The sequence below is a fragment of the Anabrus simplex genome, chromosome 1 (genome assembly GCF_040414725.1).
Source record: "Anabrus simplex isolate iqAnaSimp1 chromosome 1, ASM4041472v1, whole genome shotgun sequence".
In the NCBI taxonomy this organism is placed as follows: Eukaryota; Metazoa; Arthropoda; class Insecta; order Orthoptera; family Tettigoniidae; genus Anabrus; species Anabrus simplex.
In genome coordinates, this window is record NC_090265.1 from 404,137,010 (window position 1) to 404,155,734 (window position 18,725).

The window sequence follows — 18,725 nt, forward strand, 5'->3', positions numbered from 1 at the left end:
AACAGAAATAGATTAAATTAGACCTGGAATGGTGAAGTATTATGGGAAGGCAGGGATGAAATGGCTTCATAGAGTAATAAAATTAGCATGGAATGTTGGTGAGGTACCTTCAGATTGGACAAAAGCAGTAATTGTACCACCGAGCTCGATAGCTGCAGTTGCTTAAGTGCAGCCAGTATCTAGTATTCGGGAGATATTGGGTTCGAACCCAACTGTCGGCAGCCCTGAAGATGGTTTTCCATGGTTTCCCATTTTCACTCCAGCCAAATACTGGGGCTGTACCTTAATTAAGGCCACGGCTGCTTTCTTCCCATTCCTAGCCCCTTCCTGTCCCACCATCACCATAAGAGCTTTCTGTGTCGGTGCGACGTAAAGCAACTTGCAAAAAAAGAAAAAAAGTAAGTAATTGTACCTATCTATTAGCAAGGGAACAGGAAGGATTGCAGCAACTATCGAGGTATCTCATTGATTTGTATACCAGGCAAAGTATTCACTGGCGTCTTGGAAGGGAGGGTGCGATCAATCGTTGAGAGGAAGTTGGATGAAAACTAGTGTGATTTCAGACCACAGAGGGGCTGTCAGGATCAGATTTTCAGTATGCGCCAGCTAATTGAAAAATGCTACGAGAGGAATAGACAGTTACGCTTATGTTTTGTAGATCTAGAGAAAGCCTATGACAGGGTACCAAAGGAAAAGTTGTTCGCCATTCTACGGCACTATGGGATTAAGGGTAGATTATTAAAATCAATCAAAGGCATTTATGTTTCACAATTGGGCTGCAGTGAGAATTTATGGTAGATGAGTTATTGGTTCAGGATACTTACAGGGGTTAGAAAAGGCTGTAATCTTTCACCTTTATTGTTCGTAGTTTACATGGATCATCTGCTGAAAGGTATGAAGTGGCAGGGAAGAATTCAGATAGGTGGAAATGTAGCGAGCAGTCTGGCCTATGATGGCGACTTGGTCTTAATAGCAGATTGTGCCGAAAGTTTGCAGTCTAATATCTGGGAATGTGAAAATAAGTTCAATGAGTATGGTATGAAAATTAGCCTTTTGAAGACTAAATTGATGTCAGTAGGTAAGAAATCCAAGAGAATTGAATGTCATATTGGTGATACAAAGCTGGAACAGGTAGATAAGTTCAGGTATTTAGGATGTGTGTTCTCCCAGGGTGGTAGTATAGTAAGTGAGATTGAATTGAGGTGCAGTAAAGCTAATGCAGTGAGTGCACAGTCGTGATCAACAGTGTTCTGTAAGAAGGAAGTCAGTTCCTGGACGAAACTATCTTTACATCGGTCTGTTTTCAGACCAGCTGTACGGGAGAAAAAGCTGGGTGTACTCAGGATATCTTATTCTTAAGTTAGAAGCAACAGACATGAAAGTAGCGAGAAAAATTTCTAGTATAAACAGGTTGGAACAATGGCAGGAGGAGACAAAGGCTAAGTTAGAATGGACCCGATAGATGATGCTGTACGCATAAACCAGCTTCGGTGGGGGGGTCTTGTGAGGTAAGTGGAGGAGGATAGTTTACCTAGGAGAATAATGGACTCTGTTAGGGAGGGTAAGAGAAGTAGAGGGAGACCAAGACGACGATGGTTAGACTCAGTTTCTAACGCTGTAAAGATAAGAGATATAGAACTAAATGAGGCCACAGCACTAGTTGCAAATAGAGGATTGTGGTGACATTTAGTAAATTCACAGAAGCTTGCGGACTGAATGCTGAAAGGCATAACACACTGGAGTGATGTTAAAAATTAAATAACTGGAAAGGAGGTTCAACCTATTCAGTACTCAATAGGTTGAACCTCCTTTCCAGTTATTTAATTTTTAACATCAATAATTTCAATACGGAACAATGAAATTTTTATCTTTAAATACACTGGAGTGAACCAGCAAAATCAGAGTTATGCTTTGACACGAAAATTTGCAATACTTCAATCACGAGATCTGGAATGTATAACTATTTTTTGCCATTAGTTAGACTATAGTTTGTTTCACTTTTTTTATGTAGATTTTATCCCATGTATATGAAAATGCCCAGTGTATACGGTTCCTTAAAGTAAGCTATTCTAGTAGTTATCTTGCACAAATAAATTGAATTGAAATTATTTTTGATCTTTGATCACTACTAAAGTGAATATAAGCCTTTCTTTATAGGGTGCTTGTGTAGTGTAGTAATGCTTAGTCATCACAATTCCTATTTTCCACAGAGTATATGAGGTCTCATATAAGCTCTCCTACTTACTGGAGTTCATAGGCTGTTGAGTTATTTGTCTGTTTTTTTGCAGTGTAATTTTGTTTGCACAATAACCTGCAAGGATGAATGCAGCTGCATGTCTAATATGAGGGCTATGCTGAAAGTTTCAAGCAAAGTGTGAGGAAAGAAAATTATTTGCGAAACAACAATTACAACTTTTCAAAATGCTCTCCATTAGCACATATACATTTTTCCATTCTCTGAAACCACTTAGAAAACATTTCAGTCCAAACTTCTTTCGGGATGTCACTTAGTGCACTCTTGTACGCTGCAATGCCCTCTTCATGTGACGAAAACCGCTGCCCACGTATTTTTTCCTTGGTCTTAGGGAACAGAAAGAAGTCGCATGGGGCCAGGTCTAGTGAATAGGGGGAATGAGTAACACTCACACTTTTTCTCTTTCCAAAAAGTCCATTGTTCTGGCAGCCCTGTGTGCAGATGCATTGTCGTGATGCAGCAGAAGGTGCCCACTCTTGGACTTTGGGTGTGTGACCTCCAAGTGGCGAGGACTTTGGGAAAACAGTCATTCACATACCATTCAGCATTGACTGTACGATGTGTGTCCAAGGTCGCAGAGTTGAGATGCCCCTTTTTCGTAAAAAAAAGTTGCCACCATCTTCTTTCCAGAGCTCCGACTTTGTTGAACTTTTGTGGGTGGTTCCTCCCCTGGAAAGCACCACACAGAAGACTGTCTCTTCGTTTCAGGGTCATAATGGTAGACCCATGTTTAATCACCTGTGACGATATTGTAGGTGTCTTCGGATTGCCCTCCACTGAATTTTTCTAGCATGAAATGACACCAGTCCACTCTCTTGTCCTTTTGGCTTTCTGTCAGGGAATGTAGCGCCCAACGGGCACATCTCTTGGTAAGGCCTAAATAATCATGACGATGGTCTGCGCTGCTCTTAATGCAATATTTAAGGTCCCTTCAATGTTACAAAATGTAAGATGTGGATCTGCTTTGATCATTTCCCTCACAGCATCAATGTTTTCTTGAGTCACAGTTGTTGCTGGGCGACCGGGACGAGGTTCATCTTCAATTGACTGCCGACCCCTTGAAAACTCGCGAAACCAATCCAATTGTGGCTCTAGAAGGGGCAGCCTCACCAAAAACGTGCAGCAAAGAAGAATGGCATTCATAAAAATTCATTGCTCCATAATCGCAGCGCGACAGTTCCATCTTGCACCGTGTCTGACTCGGCACTGCCTGTGCTTTCTTCCCTTGCTGCGGAGGAACTACTGCTAGGAGGGGTTGCGCGCGCATGTTCCAAGGTTGAAAAACATTGCTCTTTCAAATGAAAATAATCCCATTGTCCTCAGAATTACGTTTATGCACTGCTAAAAACTTTCCTCATAACCTTCGTATGCTTCTCATCTTAATTCTCCTTGTACTTTTCTAGCCGTATCTTTTGGTATGTCATTCTTGGTTGATCTTGTAACTTGTTTGATTACTTTGTTAACCAGGAGGCGAAGGTTGCTGTCAGAGCAGAGTTTCTTTGATGATGAGAGCTGCAATACACCATCATCGTCTGTCCCACCTACCAGCTACGGTCAAATTCAGAGCCCAGCTAGTGATTTGAGCAGTATACCTCATTGTCATTCAGATTCGTCCCTTGATGAAACTGACATAGACATGCTGAGGGATGCTGACAGTGATAAGGACATTTTCAGGTCAGTACTGCATATCGTATTTCTTGTGTAAATTCACACATTTTGTTGACTAGGAATATTGGAAAAAGTTAGTATCTGTAAATCATCGTAGGAATGTCTGTTTACAGAAAGTATTTAAGTTAACTGCACATAGAATTAAGTAAGAAACTTGTATAAATTTATCATCATATGATGTATAATTACTGAATCAGTTTTCTTCCGTAGTCAAACAGAGGACATAACTAGCAAACTTTAAGTACAAAAACCGGAAAAGTATATTTTAGTGCTAAGTCCATCAACACTGAACATTGTTGATAAGGAAATATTGTTCATTCATCATGGTAATGAGTTACCTGGTGGCTTTGATCGTCTTCGAGATTGTTTTTGTAAGATACAAAACCACAGGGTCATCAGCCCATGTTGATCAAGAATATAAGATGACCATCAAAATGAGAAGGGAAATTTAATAAAAGGAGGGAAGGAGGAAAGACTCCCTTGATCTTGGGTGCCCTAATATATCGAGCTGGAAGGAAACTAAATATGGTGGCCTACAATGTCCTTAGCCATTACACTGGTCTACAATAACATTACACAGACTCTCGTGATTAGTTGAAGTGTACTGTGTTTCTTTTGCTCAAACCTATCTCCACTAGATATCAAATATCAAATATTCTCTTGCTGCTATGAGATTTGCATAGATACTGTATTTGAGATAATATGATGTATTATAACCCGTACAATTTATACAACTTTTCCTACACATCTTTAGAGCAGGCAAGAGGATACTTGGTTCTTGTTTGCATTTTAACCCATCGTGACACAGGCTGTTTAAGTGCTGATTACTTAGTGGACAGAAGTGACTCAGGTGTGATTGGAAGATAGGAAACTTAAAACTTAAAACTTAAAATGTGGTGGTCTGCCTAAAAATTCACTGTTAATAAAATATAGCTCAGATTATTTTTTAATGTTCGCTGCACTCTAAAGAATTTAGTTTATTTATTTATTTATTTATTTATTTATTTATTTACATAGTTTACGCCCACATTGGAGCACTTAAATCAATCCATATGCACTACAGTCTTCACAATATTAGTTGTAATGTTTTCTCAACTTCCTCTTCTCTTCCCAGAACTACTTCATTTTTTTCTGACCTGGCCGCCCTCTCTTCATCTAATGGTGTACTGTTTTTGTTTGACTGTATTTAATTTCAGTCTTGTATCTCTACTTCTCAGAGTACTCTTTTCTTTTCTCTCTGCAATTTGTTTCATTGTTATATTCAGCTCTTCTAAAGCATTCTGGTCCTCAACAAACCAGTTGTTTTTGGTTTTACTTTTCCAAAAGAAATTGAAAAATTGTTTCAGTAGTCTGGTCTCTGGTAGTCTTGCTATGTGGCTGAAAAAGGCAATTCTCCTTTTTCGCATTGTATCCACAACTGATTCATTTTCCTGATAGACTATTTCATTAGGCAGCAGTCTCCATTGTCCATTTACTTGATGTTTTTTATTGATGATTGTCCTGATGATCCTTCTATCTATTTTTTGAATTTTATTCATTGTTGCTTTGGTATTCAACTTAAGTAGAGTTTCACTTGCATAAGTTGCTTCAGGTTTAACTACTGAACCATAATGTTTGAATTTGGCGTTTATCGAGAGAGATATCTTTTTATATGCTGACCATGTGACTTGTTGTGCTTGTCTCAGTTTTGTTGTTCTGTATTCTATTGAGGCTTTCTCATTTAGGTTCCAAGTTATAATTTCCCCAAGATACTTGAACGTTTTTACAACTTTTGAGGTGGATACCCCTGTCATTCAACTAAAGAATTTAGTTTACTGTAATTGATTTTATATTATTTATAATGGCTAACCCATCTGTCTTAATATCGCTGAGGTAGACAGGGACTGAAGAGTTGAGATAGGCATGGGTCTGCTCTCATCTTTAGAATGGACTGATGTGTATACAAATGTGATGGCATACAGTTTCTTCAGCCCTAAAACTTATCAGCAGTAACATTGCATTGATTGGCTGTTGTTGTTAGTGGAGATGTGCTCTCTATTTTCTGCTGCCGTTCATCTCTGCTAAATGGCATTACTGCTGCCAAAAAGTAACCTGTTAACAACAGATACACAACAGCTAATTGTAACAAAAAACAGCTGGTATATGATCATGAGCATTGGTGGCAGGGGACAAGGAGAGTGTAGGCAGACAACCCCTTCTGTAATACTTGACGATGATGATGATGATGATGCTTGTTGTTTAAAGGGGCCTAACATCTAAGGTAATCCTCTGCCTTACAGATTTTATGTTGCTCTTTTTCTCTGTCAACCTGCAGTTGCAGGGACACAAAATATATAAGTATAATTAATTCATAATATTATAGACTACTGTATAGTTTAACCCAATAATAAGACTCTTTGTGTTTGGAATTATGTTGAAATTCCTGGCGATATACCTGGATATAAGACACTTCGGAACCAAACACAGTTTTCACAACCATTTAAACATGGGATATAATATGTTGGGGAACATAATATAGTGTTACATGATAAATAAATATAAACAATCTTGTAATTTTAAAATATTGAAAAAAAAATTTAATTAAGAGAAACGTTTACAAATACGCTTCCAAATCTTTTGCTAAATTTACACATCTAAAATATGGCCTATATTTTTTGTCAGTTGTGGATAAAATATTGTTTCTTTTATTGAGTATGATCTATAAGGCATGTTTTTAAGTAAGTACCATTATGGTATAGAAAAAAATAATGCAATTTTTAAACAATTCTTTTTTTTAAATATGTAAGACTACCTTAAACTTATTTTCAACATAAGTTCCAATCATATTAAGGCACTTGTCATGAAACCAGCTTTTGAATTCTATCCTCATAGAAATCTGCCACCTGATGTGCCAGCCACTGCAGTACGGTCTTTTTTAGGTCATCATCGTCATGGAGCTGACTTCCTAAATGCATTTTCAAGTGCAGGAACAAATGGTAGTTGGCCAGGACTATATGGAGGATGATCAAATTGTTCCCAACCAAATGAAGTGATGAGGTCTCAGGTTTGTTTAGCTGTGGGAGGTCGCGTGTTGTCATGAGGCAAAAGAATTCCCCTTGTGAGCATGCCTCGCCGCTTGTTTTGGATTGCACAACAGAGTTCATGTAAGGTCTCACAATAAGCCTCAGCATTTAGTGTCACACCGGTGCAAAAATTCCACAAGTAACACACCCTTCCTATCCTAAAACACAGTGCACATGAGTTTGCGAGCTGAAATTGTTTGCTTGCATTTCACTTTTTTGGCTTATGTTTAGTGTCTGCATTGCATGGATTGCTGTTTTGATTCCGGTGTAACATAAGCCACCCATGTTTCATCGTCCGTGACAGTTAGGCTTAGGAACGCATCGCCTCATTTCTGTACTACTCAAGGAACGTCAAAGTACTGCCTATGCGCTTGGTTTTGTGCACCTCTGTCAGCATCCTTGGTACCCAGCATGAGCACAACTTCCAATAATCGCATCCTGACACAATTTCATAAAGAATACTCCTTGAAATTTCAGGCAACTCGTAACTTAGTGATGAAATCATAACGAGTCTGTTTTCTTGAATCTTTGCATCATCTTTTTGCACCAAGTCTTCAGTAGTGACAGACGGTCGCCCACTATGCTTCTCGTTATGGACACTAGTACAGCCTTCTGTAAATGCTCTAACCCATTTTCTTACCATTCCTTCACTCATAGTGTGTTCTCCTTACACTTCATTAATCTACCAATGAATTTCAACAGCTTTCACGTCTTTTGCATTTAAAAAATGAATCACAGCACATACTTCACACTGGGCGGGACCATTAATTGTCAGAGGCGTTTTCAATACGCACAAACAAACATAAATATGGGCTAATGCTTCTGTAATGGTATTTGTGGCTAGCCTACGAATGTACGTACTGAGCATACATGCTCTCAGGAATGACTGAAGTGCTGCAGCGACTATATTTAAAAATTGTACTTCCTTAATGCCCGTGCTTCGTACTGACGCTCCGAATTCTATGATTTACTCGGATAAGCAGTATAAATGGTTAGGTGTTTTTATGGCAAGCTGGGAAGCCTGCTTGAGCATATAAACAGTTGCAACATTCTGAAACGGGAGGGGAACCAGTATATTGAAGCCACTAGAAATCTGGATAAAGAAATTAACAGATGCTTAACTGAGCCAAACGTAAATGATAAAACTGAGGGTATGAAAAACAGGCACAGTGAGTATGACAAAGTGAAACTCAGAAATAAATTACGAGAATCTGAATTTGAGAAATGGTGCCAGCTGAGAAGCAAAGGTCAGGCAGTGTCTGTACAAGGAGTTTCCTCCTGCAAACCACTGGGGTAGGAACCATGGTGGCCTTTCTAGCATGGAGTGGAGAGACACGCTGAAAATGGCATGTAACGTTGCATCTGTAAAAGCTGTATTGGGAAGGTCCCTTGATGTTAAATGATGCAGAAGGTGCAGTGAGGCTGAAACTTTACCTCACGTCTTGGGTTCCTGTGTCTTTGGTGAAGCTCTTTGAAACATCAAGTGCATGAGGAAGTCCATGACATCCGAGTAAATGGCAGCATGAGAAAGATAGACATTATTGCCATTAAAGAGAAAAAAAGGGATATATATTATACCCCTCGGTAAGATTTGAAATACACTCTGACCAACCAGATGAAGTAGACAGAGATAAGAAAACTATCTACCTGCCTACATTGCCATGTTATATGAATATATACAACCTGGAAGATGTGGAAGTGAGGGTTCTCATGATCAGTGCGAGAGGGACAGGCCCTGAGAAATGATAGAGCTGATAAGACCTTTAATATCAGTTCCAAGGAGTTTTTCGACTGGGGACTGAAAGCACTCAGGGATTCTCTTTTGATACTCATGACACCACTTGTATTCACCAGACTGAGCCTTCTAGTTTACTTTTACTTTCTTATTTTTGAATGAAATTGTTTTACTGTTTTCTTTGTCTTAGGTAACCTCCAAGTGGAGGAAGATTTTGAAAATAAAAATATATAATATTATTAACAATTTGTTGTCTGCAGGACAAAGACAATGCTGTTTGTCTGTGATCTTGCAAGAAAGCAGCCTCGTATATTGCGCAAGAAATCCCAGTTATATTTATGGAATCTGCTGACTGTTGCAGTATTCTACTCTCTACCTGTTGTTCAACTTGTTATTACCTATCAGCTGGTAAGTAGCTATAAAAATTCTGCCATTGCACTATTGTGTGTGTTTTTTTAATACATATTTTTTTGGCCTCTTAGGATATTTATATCCGTGTAAATTATCTTGGACAAAGAAAAAACTTAAAAGTAACTTAACAAAGCAAGAATGTGATAGACGTGTATTTCATTGTATATGACATTATTTAAATGAAGTTTTCTTCACTGTAAGTGGGATTACATTGGACCAAATTGTATTTTAGTGCATAGTAAATGGACATAGTATGCTTGATTATCCTGTCACAGATGGAAAGTGGATAGGAGGATAATGAAAATTGTGTTAAGGAACCACTTGGGGAAGGTCATCACATCTTAGGTAGACAGGAACCGAAGAACTGAGATGGGCATGGTCAAGTTGAAAACTTTCAAATGTTCAATTATGGGTCTGTTCTAGACTTCAGAATGGACTGATGTGTAGCCATGGTGCCTCTTAGGCCTTACTGTTGTGTAGTAAGGGGTTGTCTGTTGATGAATTTATTCACAGACCTGATCGAAGAAAAGAAAAATCCACCACCTCTGCAGCACTTATAAATGTTTTTAACAGAGTCCACAACAAGTTTGAAAGCAGTACTCTGGCCAAAAGCGTTGATTAATATAGAGAGATATCAATGTTCATAGGATTTTCACTTCAAAATTTCCGTTTCAAACTCACTGTTTTGTCACTTTTCTTCACTTTTTCAACTGCTCTTCACGATTCAGAATACCCTCAGAAGCAGGAATTGGAATCTCCATTGTTAATCACTTCATGTACTTGTTCAGGTATGCTCTTCATGATGCCTGCAATGTCTTTTTGGGGAATTAAATACCATTCTTAATCCAGTATCTCTCAAAGTTTATTGTGGAGTATGAGGAATTCATCGACACGCTTTTCTCCTTGAGATATCCCACACATCTACAGTGCTATTCAGGTCACATCCCCAAGCCAAGCAGTACAACTTTTGAATCCCAACAATGTTGAGGAATTCCAATATCAATGGTCCATTATTGGAAATTATAAATTTTCCAGCTAACTCATTTTGGTTGCCAGCATTTTGCCCCAGTGTGCCAATTTGGGTTCATCAGTTGGTAACTAGCACACTTACCAAGATGCATGGCTATTGCATATAGTGGAGACGACGACGACGACGACGACGACGACGACGACGACGACGACGACGACGACGACGACGACGACGACGACGACGACTACTACTACTACTACTACTACTACTACTACTACTACTACTACTACTACTACTACTACTACTACTACTACTACTACTACTACTACTACTACTACTACTACTACTACTACTACTACTACTACTACTACTACTACTACTACTACTACTACTACTACTACTACTACTACTACTACTACTACTACTACTACTACTACTACTACTACTACTACTACTACTACTACTACTACTACTACTACTACTACTACTACTACTACTACTACTACTACTACTACTACTACTACTCTTTCATTCCTCCCCTGCAGGGGGAGGTGGGCCTCCTAAGTGGTAACACCATCTCTCAGGCCGGGAGATTTGTTATGGTGAAGGAGATGCACGGAGAAGGTGAGGGGGTTGGCGGCCGTGGCCTATACTAGGAAATGTCCCAGCATTCACCTTAGTGCAGGAGAATGGAAACCCATGGAAAACCATTCCAGTGTTCTTCCCAGAAATGTTCGTCAGCTGGGTGTCAGGAATGAGTAGCTGGGTGGAAAATAGGGCATATAAATGGATGTGATAAAATTTCAGTTTATTCCCCCAGGGCATTAGGCACTAACTCTTAGAATACCAGAGAGTGCAAAAGCGTTCCTCGTAGCGCTCCTTATGCAAGCAGTTAAGTATGTGCTTGTAGTTCTTAGTTTTCGGACAGATAGCAGCACAATGCAAGTGATCTAGACTCTTCGGAACCTGTAGTTTCTAAATCTACCACAACTATCGCAACAATCGCTTTATTTACGAAGATATGATTTTTTCAAAGCGACCTATATTCTGTACACTGTAAAAGTTTGAGTAGGAAAATGGCCTCTGCCGCACGCAATGTGTTCCAGAATGATGACGATTTAGCTGAATATATTAACAGAGTCTGTGCCAATTATGACTATATTGAGTCTGATGAAGATGTAGCTATTTTTTTTCAAAATGGCGCCCGGTAATGACGACGTAGTGTTTTATTCTCCGAGTAAATTAACCGTAAAATGTGACGAAAAGTGCGGAAAATGTCGAAGATTAGTGAAAAATGGAATGTTGTGTGATTCATGTGATCGATAGTGGCATTATAAGTGCGGAAATTGCCCCAGAGACATAAAAATTAATGAAAATATTGACTGGATTTGTGAGCAGTGTGTTCGGAATGTTGTTGTTGGGGACGGCGTTGACGAAGCACCGAAAACAGTCGATGAGGAATATAAAAGTGCATTAGAAATTATAAACATTCTAAAAAAGGACAATGAGACTCTTAAAGTTGAAAATCAAGAATTAAAAGAAAGACTGCGATCGCTAGAATTTGGGACTGACCATTCTTCGAGTGATATACCGGTACAAGTAACAAACTCAAGCACGTAGTGTCAAGTAGTTCGTGGATGGCCGGCTAAGAAGAAATCTACAACTGAATTTCCGGAAATAAACATCAGAAATAGGTTTTCTGCCCTAAATAATTTAATTCTGGAAGAAAGTGATCGCGCGCGTGAAACCAAATCATCGCGATCCGCTGCCGTTGCCGTGCCGAGTTTAAAATTTTGGCCTAGAATTCAGATTCAAGACCCAGTTAGGCCTAAATCAGCGAAGGTAGCTGTGTTTGGTGATAGCCAAGGAAGGGGAATTGCGGGAGTGATTAACGACGAGAATATAGCAGCAACCGGAGAAATATATCGAGGAGCTTCTATCAGCAGTGTTGTGGAAAACGTAGAAGCAGCAACTAGGAACTTCGGGAGCGGCGATGCAGTGCTTACCATCGGTGGGACGAACGACGTAGCTCACGACGACGCCAAGAATGTAAGATCACAACTTAAACATACACTAGGGAAGCTGACCCACACTAACGTTTTTGTAGTGAACGTGCCCCACAGGCATGATTTGAGTAGAGACTCGTGTGTGAACATTGAAGTGGACAAGGTCAATACAGATATTGTTAAAATTTGTAAACATTTTCGGAATACTCAGGTTATTGAATGCAGCAGTTTTGAGAGATACTGTTATACAAAACATGGCCTCCATCTAAACAATTCAGGTAAACGAAAGATAGCAAATATTGTTCTAGATTTTATTAATCTTAAGATATGTACTGTAAAACAGACAACTCCCTTGAGTTATAATACTGACCAGGAAAACTAGTAGAAAGAGCCAGCTGTACTTCAAGCTGGCTCAGTCAACTAGAAAAAGAAACTCAGGATAGTAAGGAATTTCAAGTTACCCAATTGCAACAGTCAAGTTTTACGGAGGAAGGGGGTCTGAGATTGCTCTTGGTAAACTGTCAAAGTGTAGTAAATAAACAATTAAAATTCGGTACATTGATGGAATCTTATGAGACTGATGTGGTGATAGGAGTGGAATCATGGTTGAAAGAAGGGGTGGGTAATAGAGAAGTATTTCCAGAAGGGTACACAGTCTATTGTAGAGACCGAGGAGATAAAAAGGGAGGGGGGGGGGGGGGGGTGTTTATTCTGGTGAAGGAAAGTTACTGTTCACATGAATGGTTTACCGATGAAAGGGATGAAATATTAGGGATAAAATTAGTTTGTGATAATATGAAGGAGGTGGGAATTATAGGAACATACAGGCCTGGAAGAGAGGAAAGAGACATGGAAATCTTTGAGAAAATAATAGATTATACTCATAAAAACAATAATAATGATATGGTAATAATTGGGGGAGATCTAAATTTGCCTGAAGTTGAATGGAATGGAGCTGCAAGTGAAGCCCATGAACAGAAACTGGCAAATAAGTTAATTTGGGAGGGAGGATTTACACAAGTAGTACAAGAACCGACTCGTCTCAATAACTTACTAGATGTATTCTTGGTTAAACCATGGGAAATTGTTGATAAAACTGAGGTAATTGAAGGAATAGGAGACCATAAGGCTGTAATAATGGATGTAGGACTCGTACCAAAAAGGCTTGATAAGAGGGTTACACAAGACAAGAAATTGTACAGAAAAACTAAAGTTGATGAATTTGGGACTTACTTTAAATCACAATTCAGTTGTTGGATAAGTGAAGGGAGTAACGTGGATACACTTTGGGCTAAATTTAAAGGAATCATTTGGGAAGGAGAGAAGAGATTTGTACCTGTTAAGAAGGGTAAAATGACCTCAGACCCTGTTTATTATACAAGGGAAATAAGAAAATTAAAAAGAAAATGTAGAATAGTAAACAGGAAAACCAAAGAGGGTAGGAAGAGTAGAGAAACTAGAAAACAGCTAATGAGGGAACTGAACAGAGTGAAAAAGGAAGCAAAAGAGAAATATATGAATGGCATACTTCAAGAGGGTAATGACCACAAAGGGAAATGGAAAAAGATGTATTCATATATCAGGAATCAAAAAGGAAAAGGAATCCAAATTCCTACAATGGTGGGAGAAGGGGGTGAACACTATTTAACAGATACTGAGAAAGCAAACCTATTTAGTAGGGAATTTAGAGATTCAGTAGATGATTATCAAGAGTTGGAAACCGAAACAGAAGATAGAGAGGGAGAGAGACAGTGGGAAACAAGAAGCTTCTCATTCACAAATGAAGATATTTTCAGAGAAATCCAACTGCTTCAGCAAGGAAAAGCAGCAGGAAGTGATCAAATTACTGGGGAGGTATTAAAGACAATGGGGTGGTACATAGTGCCTTATTTAAAATTTCTCTTTGACTATGCTGCAGATCAGCCAGGTCCACACATTCTGTAAGGATGTGTATCACAGTAAGATGATCGCCACAAGTACACACTGGGGGAGCTTTTCCCTTCAGCAAGTTGCTATTCCATGGCCAATCTGAAGACGACACAATATCACTACTTCCCTACGGGAAGGCCGAAGGGAAGTCTTGAATACCTTCGTAGTTCCTGTTATTGATGAAGGTGATGCTTGTTGTTTAATTAGTTTAAATGAAACATTAAAATACACAAAAACAAACTTAAACAGAGTCTATACAATAAAACGTAGTTAACAACAAAATAAAAACTAATAGAAAATACACTTTGTATATATGATGAAACAGGCCACTATCCCTTATAAAATGGATGACGAGGTCTGCTAACTACTCGTAGTCTTGTAGCATGAAGGTAGATGGCACTCTGAATGATATACATTGCAATGCCTTATTCTACCATAATCTATATTTTCTATAATTTTATCAGAAAATAACACATTGAAAATTAGATCCACTGATTATTTTAAATTTATAATCATCTTTCATCATCATGTTTTTTTAAATTCCAGTCAGTGGATACATTTTGAAATTGTAAGTATCGTTACATTTCGTTCCATGTTGTACCTTAAGATGCTGATTACCTAGATGTTATTAGGCCCCTTTAAAAAACAAGCATCATCATCTCAACAGTACAATTTATCACAAACATCCTTCAGTCTTTATATAGTCAGTATTTCAAAAATAGAAAAAGGTTAAAGGCATTTTTGTGGGTATTCTTTTTACTCCACTGAAGAGCACCTATCTCATAGTATTTCAACATCATGCTCTAAAATATTCAAGGGGGGTTAGTGTGTCATATCCTTGTCTCAGCAAGTTTCTCTTTTGTGTACTCATTTTTTTGAACTTTATTGTTTTCATATTGCCTTTTTTTGGTTGATTTTTTTTAACACTTGAACAAATAATTCTTTGTTTAGGTTTTGAACCAGACAGGTAATCAAGATCTATGCTACTATAATTTCCTGTGTGCTCATCCATTGGGCTTACTGAGCGACTTCAATCACGTGTTCTCCAACATTGGTTACGTATTGTTGGGGCTCCTGTTTATATGTTTGACGTATCGAAGGGATGTAATGCATCGTCAGGCTGGTATTCGACAAGATAAGGTAAGACAGTACAAAATCTCATTGAAGTACACAAACAATTGCAACATGCTGGAGTTGGCTTTCTCATCTGGCATCTAAGGTTAAATTATATTCATTTAAGACAAATACAAAATTGTGATGGAAATAGTGCTTCATGAAGATAGTGTTTCATGAAGATTTTGATGTTCACAGCATCATTATAGGCCTGGATCAAAATTTTATTGTGTAATTACTGTAGGCCTATCTTGTAACAAATATTCATTACATTTTAACTCATATAACCCAAATTTTTTAAACTTGTACTAAACAAAATTTGCTATTAAATCAAATTTATTTTGTAATTTTCCATATGAGTCCAAATTGTCACACTTTCTATTAATGTAAACCAAAGTTAGCTTTGCTGGTAACTAGAAATAAAAAATGTTTTTTAAGTTTATACCATTGGTTTGAAAGGGACCTGGAGGGCAAGCGACCAAGGGACAGGTAAGGACAAGGTGGATATCCCAAATAAAAGATGATCTGCAAGGAAGAGGCATAGAATGGTGTAGAGATGAAGAGTAAGGAATGTACCTGTGCAGACGAAATGAAGAGCGCTCTTACACCATACCTGGGAAAATAAATGATGATGATGATGATGATGATGATGATGATGATGATGATGATGATGATGATGATGATGATGATGATGATGATGGCCAACATTTTCAATACTTTCCAGAACATTTCATTTGTGGTAAACTTGGAAGGTACTCTATGCTCTTCAAGTACAATGTGAAATTATTTTCTGTAGAATGTGGATAGTTCTGAAATCATTGATAAAGATGACATGTTACGAGCATGGAATGGATTTATATGTACTGTACTAATAATTATTGAAATATGTACATATATATTTAGTTATTTTTATTGAAATATGGAATTATATATGGACTTAAAATTACACATATAACACCTGTAACTGCCAGAACGTGGAACTTTTGGCAAACTACTTTGAGCAGTTGCTCAATTGCGAAGAGCCCATGGAAAGATTACCTATTGAAGATCCTCCAGAGATACACCTCCCATCTAACCCACCAACAATGCAGCAGGTTGCTAATGCTAAGAACTGCAAGGCACCCAGGGAAGATGGCATCATTGCAGAAGCTCTAAAAGCAGGTGGAAATAAGATCTCAGAGGCCATACACCAGATTTTGATCGACTGCTGGGAGACCGGCAGGATCCCTGATGACTGGAAATCAGCTATCATACACCCTTTTCATAAAAAAGGTGACCGCAGTGATGTCAACAATTACCGAGGGATATCTCTGCTGTCAGTACCATTAAGAATGCTATCAAGGATTTTACTGGACAATGTGGAAAGCCAATGTGATCAAACGATTGTTGAATATCAAGGAGGATTTTGGCGTGGATGGTCATGTACCGAGCAGATCTTCAACCTAAAAACCATTCTCCAACTAAAACAAGTAAGGAGTATGAACATCGCTGTGGTTTTCATTGACTTTAAAAAAGCTTATGATTCCATCGACCGTCAGACACTCTTCTTCGTACTGCAAGAACGAGGTGTCAATTACAATGCACGCACTCTCATCCACTAGACTCTTACGGATACAACATCTAAGGTGAAGTTCAGGGGAGAACTATCTCGGAGTTTCAAGATTAAGACTGGAGTACAACAGGGTGATGGCCTCTCACCCATTCTGTTTAATCTAGTGATTGAAAAAGTCATCAAGAACTGGGAATGTACACTGAAGAATCTAGAAATCAAACCAGTTGCCATTGGAGCTGGGACCCGAAAGATTGAGATCAGGTGCCTAGCATTCGCAGATGACATTGCAATCCTAACTAACAACTCTAAGGATGCTGTCATTGCTATTGAAGCCCTGCACGAGATAGCGGTGAAGGCAGGATTACACATATCGTACGACAAAACTAAGTACTTTGAGACTCGGCATCCCGGAATCCCCCCTTTGATGACCATACATGGAACGATTGGGAGAGTAAATCACTTCCGCTATCTTGGTGAATGGGTCCACCCCAAGAGTAGAGACGGTACATCCATCTTAGAAAGATGTAACAAACTCAAAGCAGCGTACCAACTATCCCACAACCATTATAATAAGAGGTGCATTTTGAAAAATGTTAAGATCCGTCATTACAAAACTGTTGTCAGACCACAGTTTTTGTACGCCTCAGAGACACTTCTGATGAACAAAAAAGGCACCATGGATGATCTAGAGAAAGCCGAAAGACATATCCTCAGGAAAATTCATGGACCGAGATTGCTCCCAGATGGAACCTACAGACTTAAATTGAACTCTGAGCTGTATTGACAGTTAGAATTAGCCAATACCAGCATGCGACTAAGGAGGCTTAAGTTCTATGGACACCTACAACAAATGGACAGCAACAGGCTTACCAAGAAGATCTTCTCTTTGGTTAAAAGCTACAAGACTGGAAGCTTGTGGCTTAATGAAGTACAGAAGGACTTGGATTTGGCTGGGATTTCAGACATTGATATAGAAGATCGTTCCAAATTTTGTGCTATAGTACAGTCTTGGACCCCACCACCTAGAGTCCCTAGAAGTCAGAAGCCCCTTTCACAGGAGAGAAAGGAGAAATTATCAGCAGGGCTCAAGAGATATTGGGAACGAAGAAGAGCATCGAGGAAGAACTAGTCATCAGCGCTCCTTAGTGGGCTTAAATTAATAATAATTAATTTCTATTTAATATCAAATTTCAAAGAATCTGAGCAAAGTAGATCTACATGCAACATAATGTTGCACTTCTCATTTTAATATATTTGAAGAACACACAATCTTTTATTTTCTGTTACTAATACAATGGATTACAAAATGTTCTTTTAAGTGCTGGAAAGTGAATCTTCTCCTATTACTTCTAAGGACAGATTTATATTGACTAAAACTCGTTCAACATCGGAAGCGATAATGGGGGCATAATTCAACTTCACAATATCTGCTGGGGTTAAATCCAATATTAATTTTACACTTAAATCTCCACACAGCATTGCAGCAACCTTTGTCATTTCTTCATATCCAGGGTTCTTTGGAAGTACAGTGTCCATCTTCATGTTTGCTACATCTGCAACTTTATCTGTACCACGATTTAGTTGTTTCACAGTTTTATTCACGATTTCACAACTTTCAGAAAGTGAGAGATGCGAGTTTTGGAGCCGTTTCCGTGTTTTTTGTGATGCATGAAAAATTATGCTGAATGTAACATATTTCTCACACTTGTATCGCAGACAACTGTTTTCGCGGCTTCAGTTGAGGCTGCATCTTCATAGTCCATGGCATGCAGAACGTTCTTAATGCAGTCTATATATTCAACATAATATTCAGCCGCTTGCAGCCACGTACCCCATCTAGTTAGAATCGGCTTAGGCGGCAAAGAAATCTCTGGGTACATTTCTTTCAAAAGATGAACTCTTCTGTGGGCTTTGAGAAAAACTTTTTTCACTGAGGAAATCAATAAATCTACTTTGGGGTAACTGCCTCTTACCACTTTTGCCACATGATGAAAGGCATGTGCTACACATGTTAAATGAGTCATT

At 38.6% G+C, this 18,725-nt stretch overlaps 1 protein-coding gene across 1 annotated transcript in view; it reads left to right on the plus strand.

The window, feature by feature from the left end:
- Positions 1 to 18,725, plus strand: part of LOC136856856 (SID1 transmembrane family member 1) — a 162,472-nt gene that overhangs the window by 75,640 nt on the left and 68,107 nt on the right. Inside the window, exons 7-9 of the mRNA XM_067135054.2 lie at positions 3,722 to 3,928; positions 8,980 to 9,127; positions 14,987 to 15,175. Coding sequence (XP_066991155.2) covers positions 3,722 to 3,928; positions 8,980 to 9,127; positions 14,987 to 15,175 — 544 coding nt within the window. The remainder of the gene's footprint in view (positions 1 to 3,721; positions 3,929 to 8,979; positions 9,128 to 14,986; positions 15,176 to 18,725) is intronic.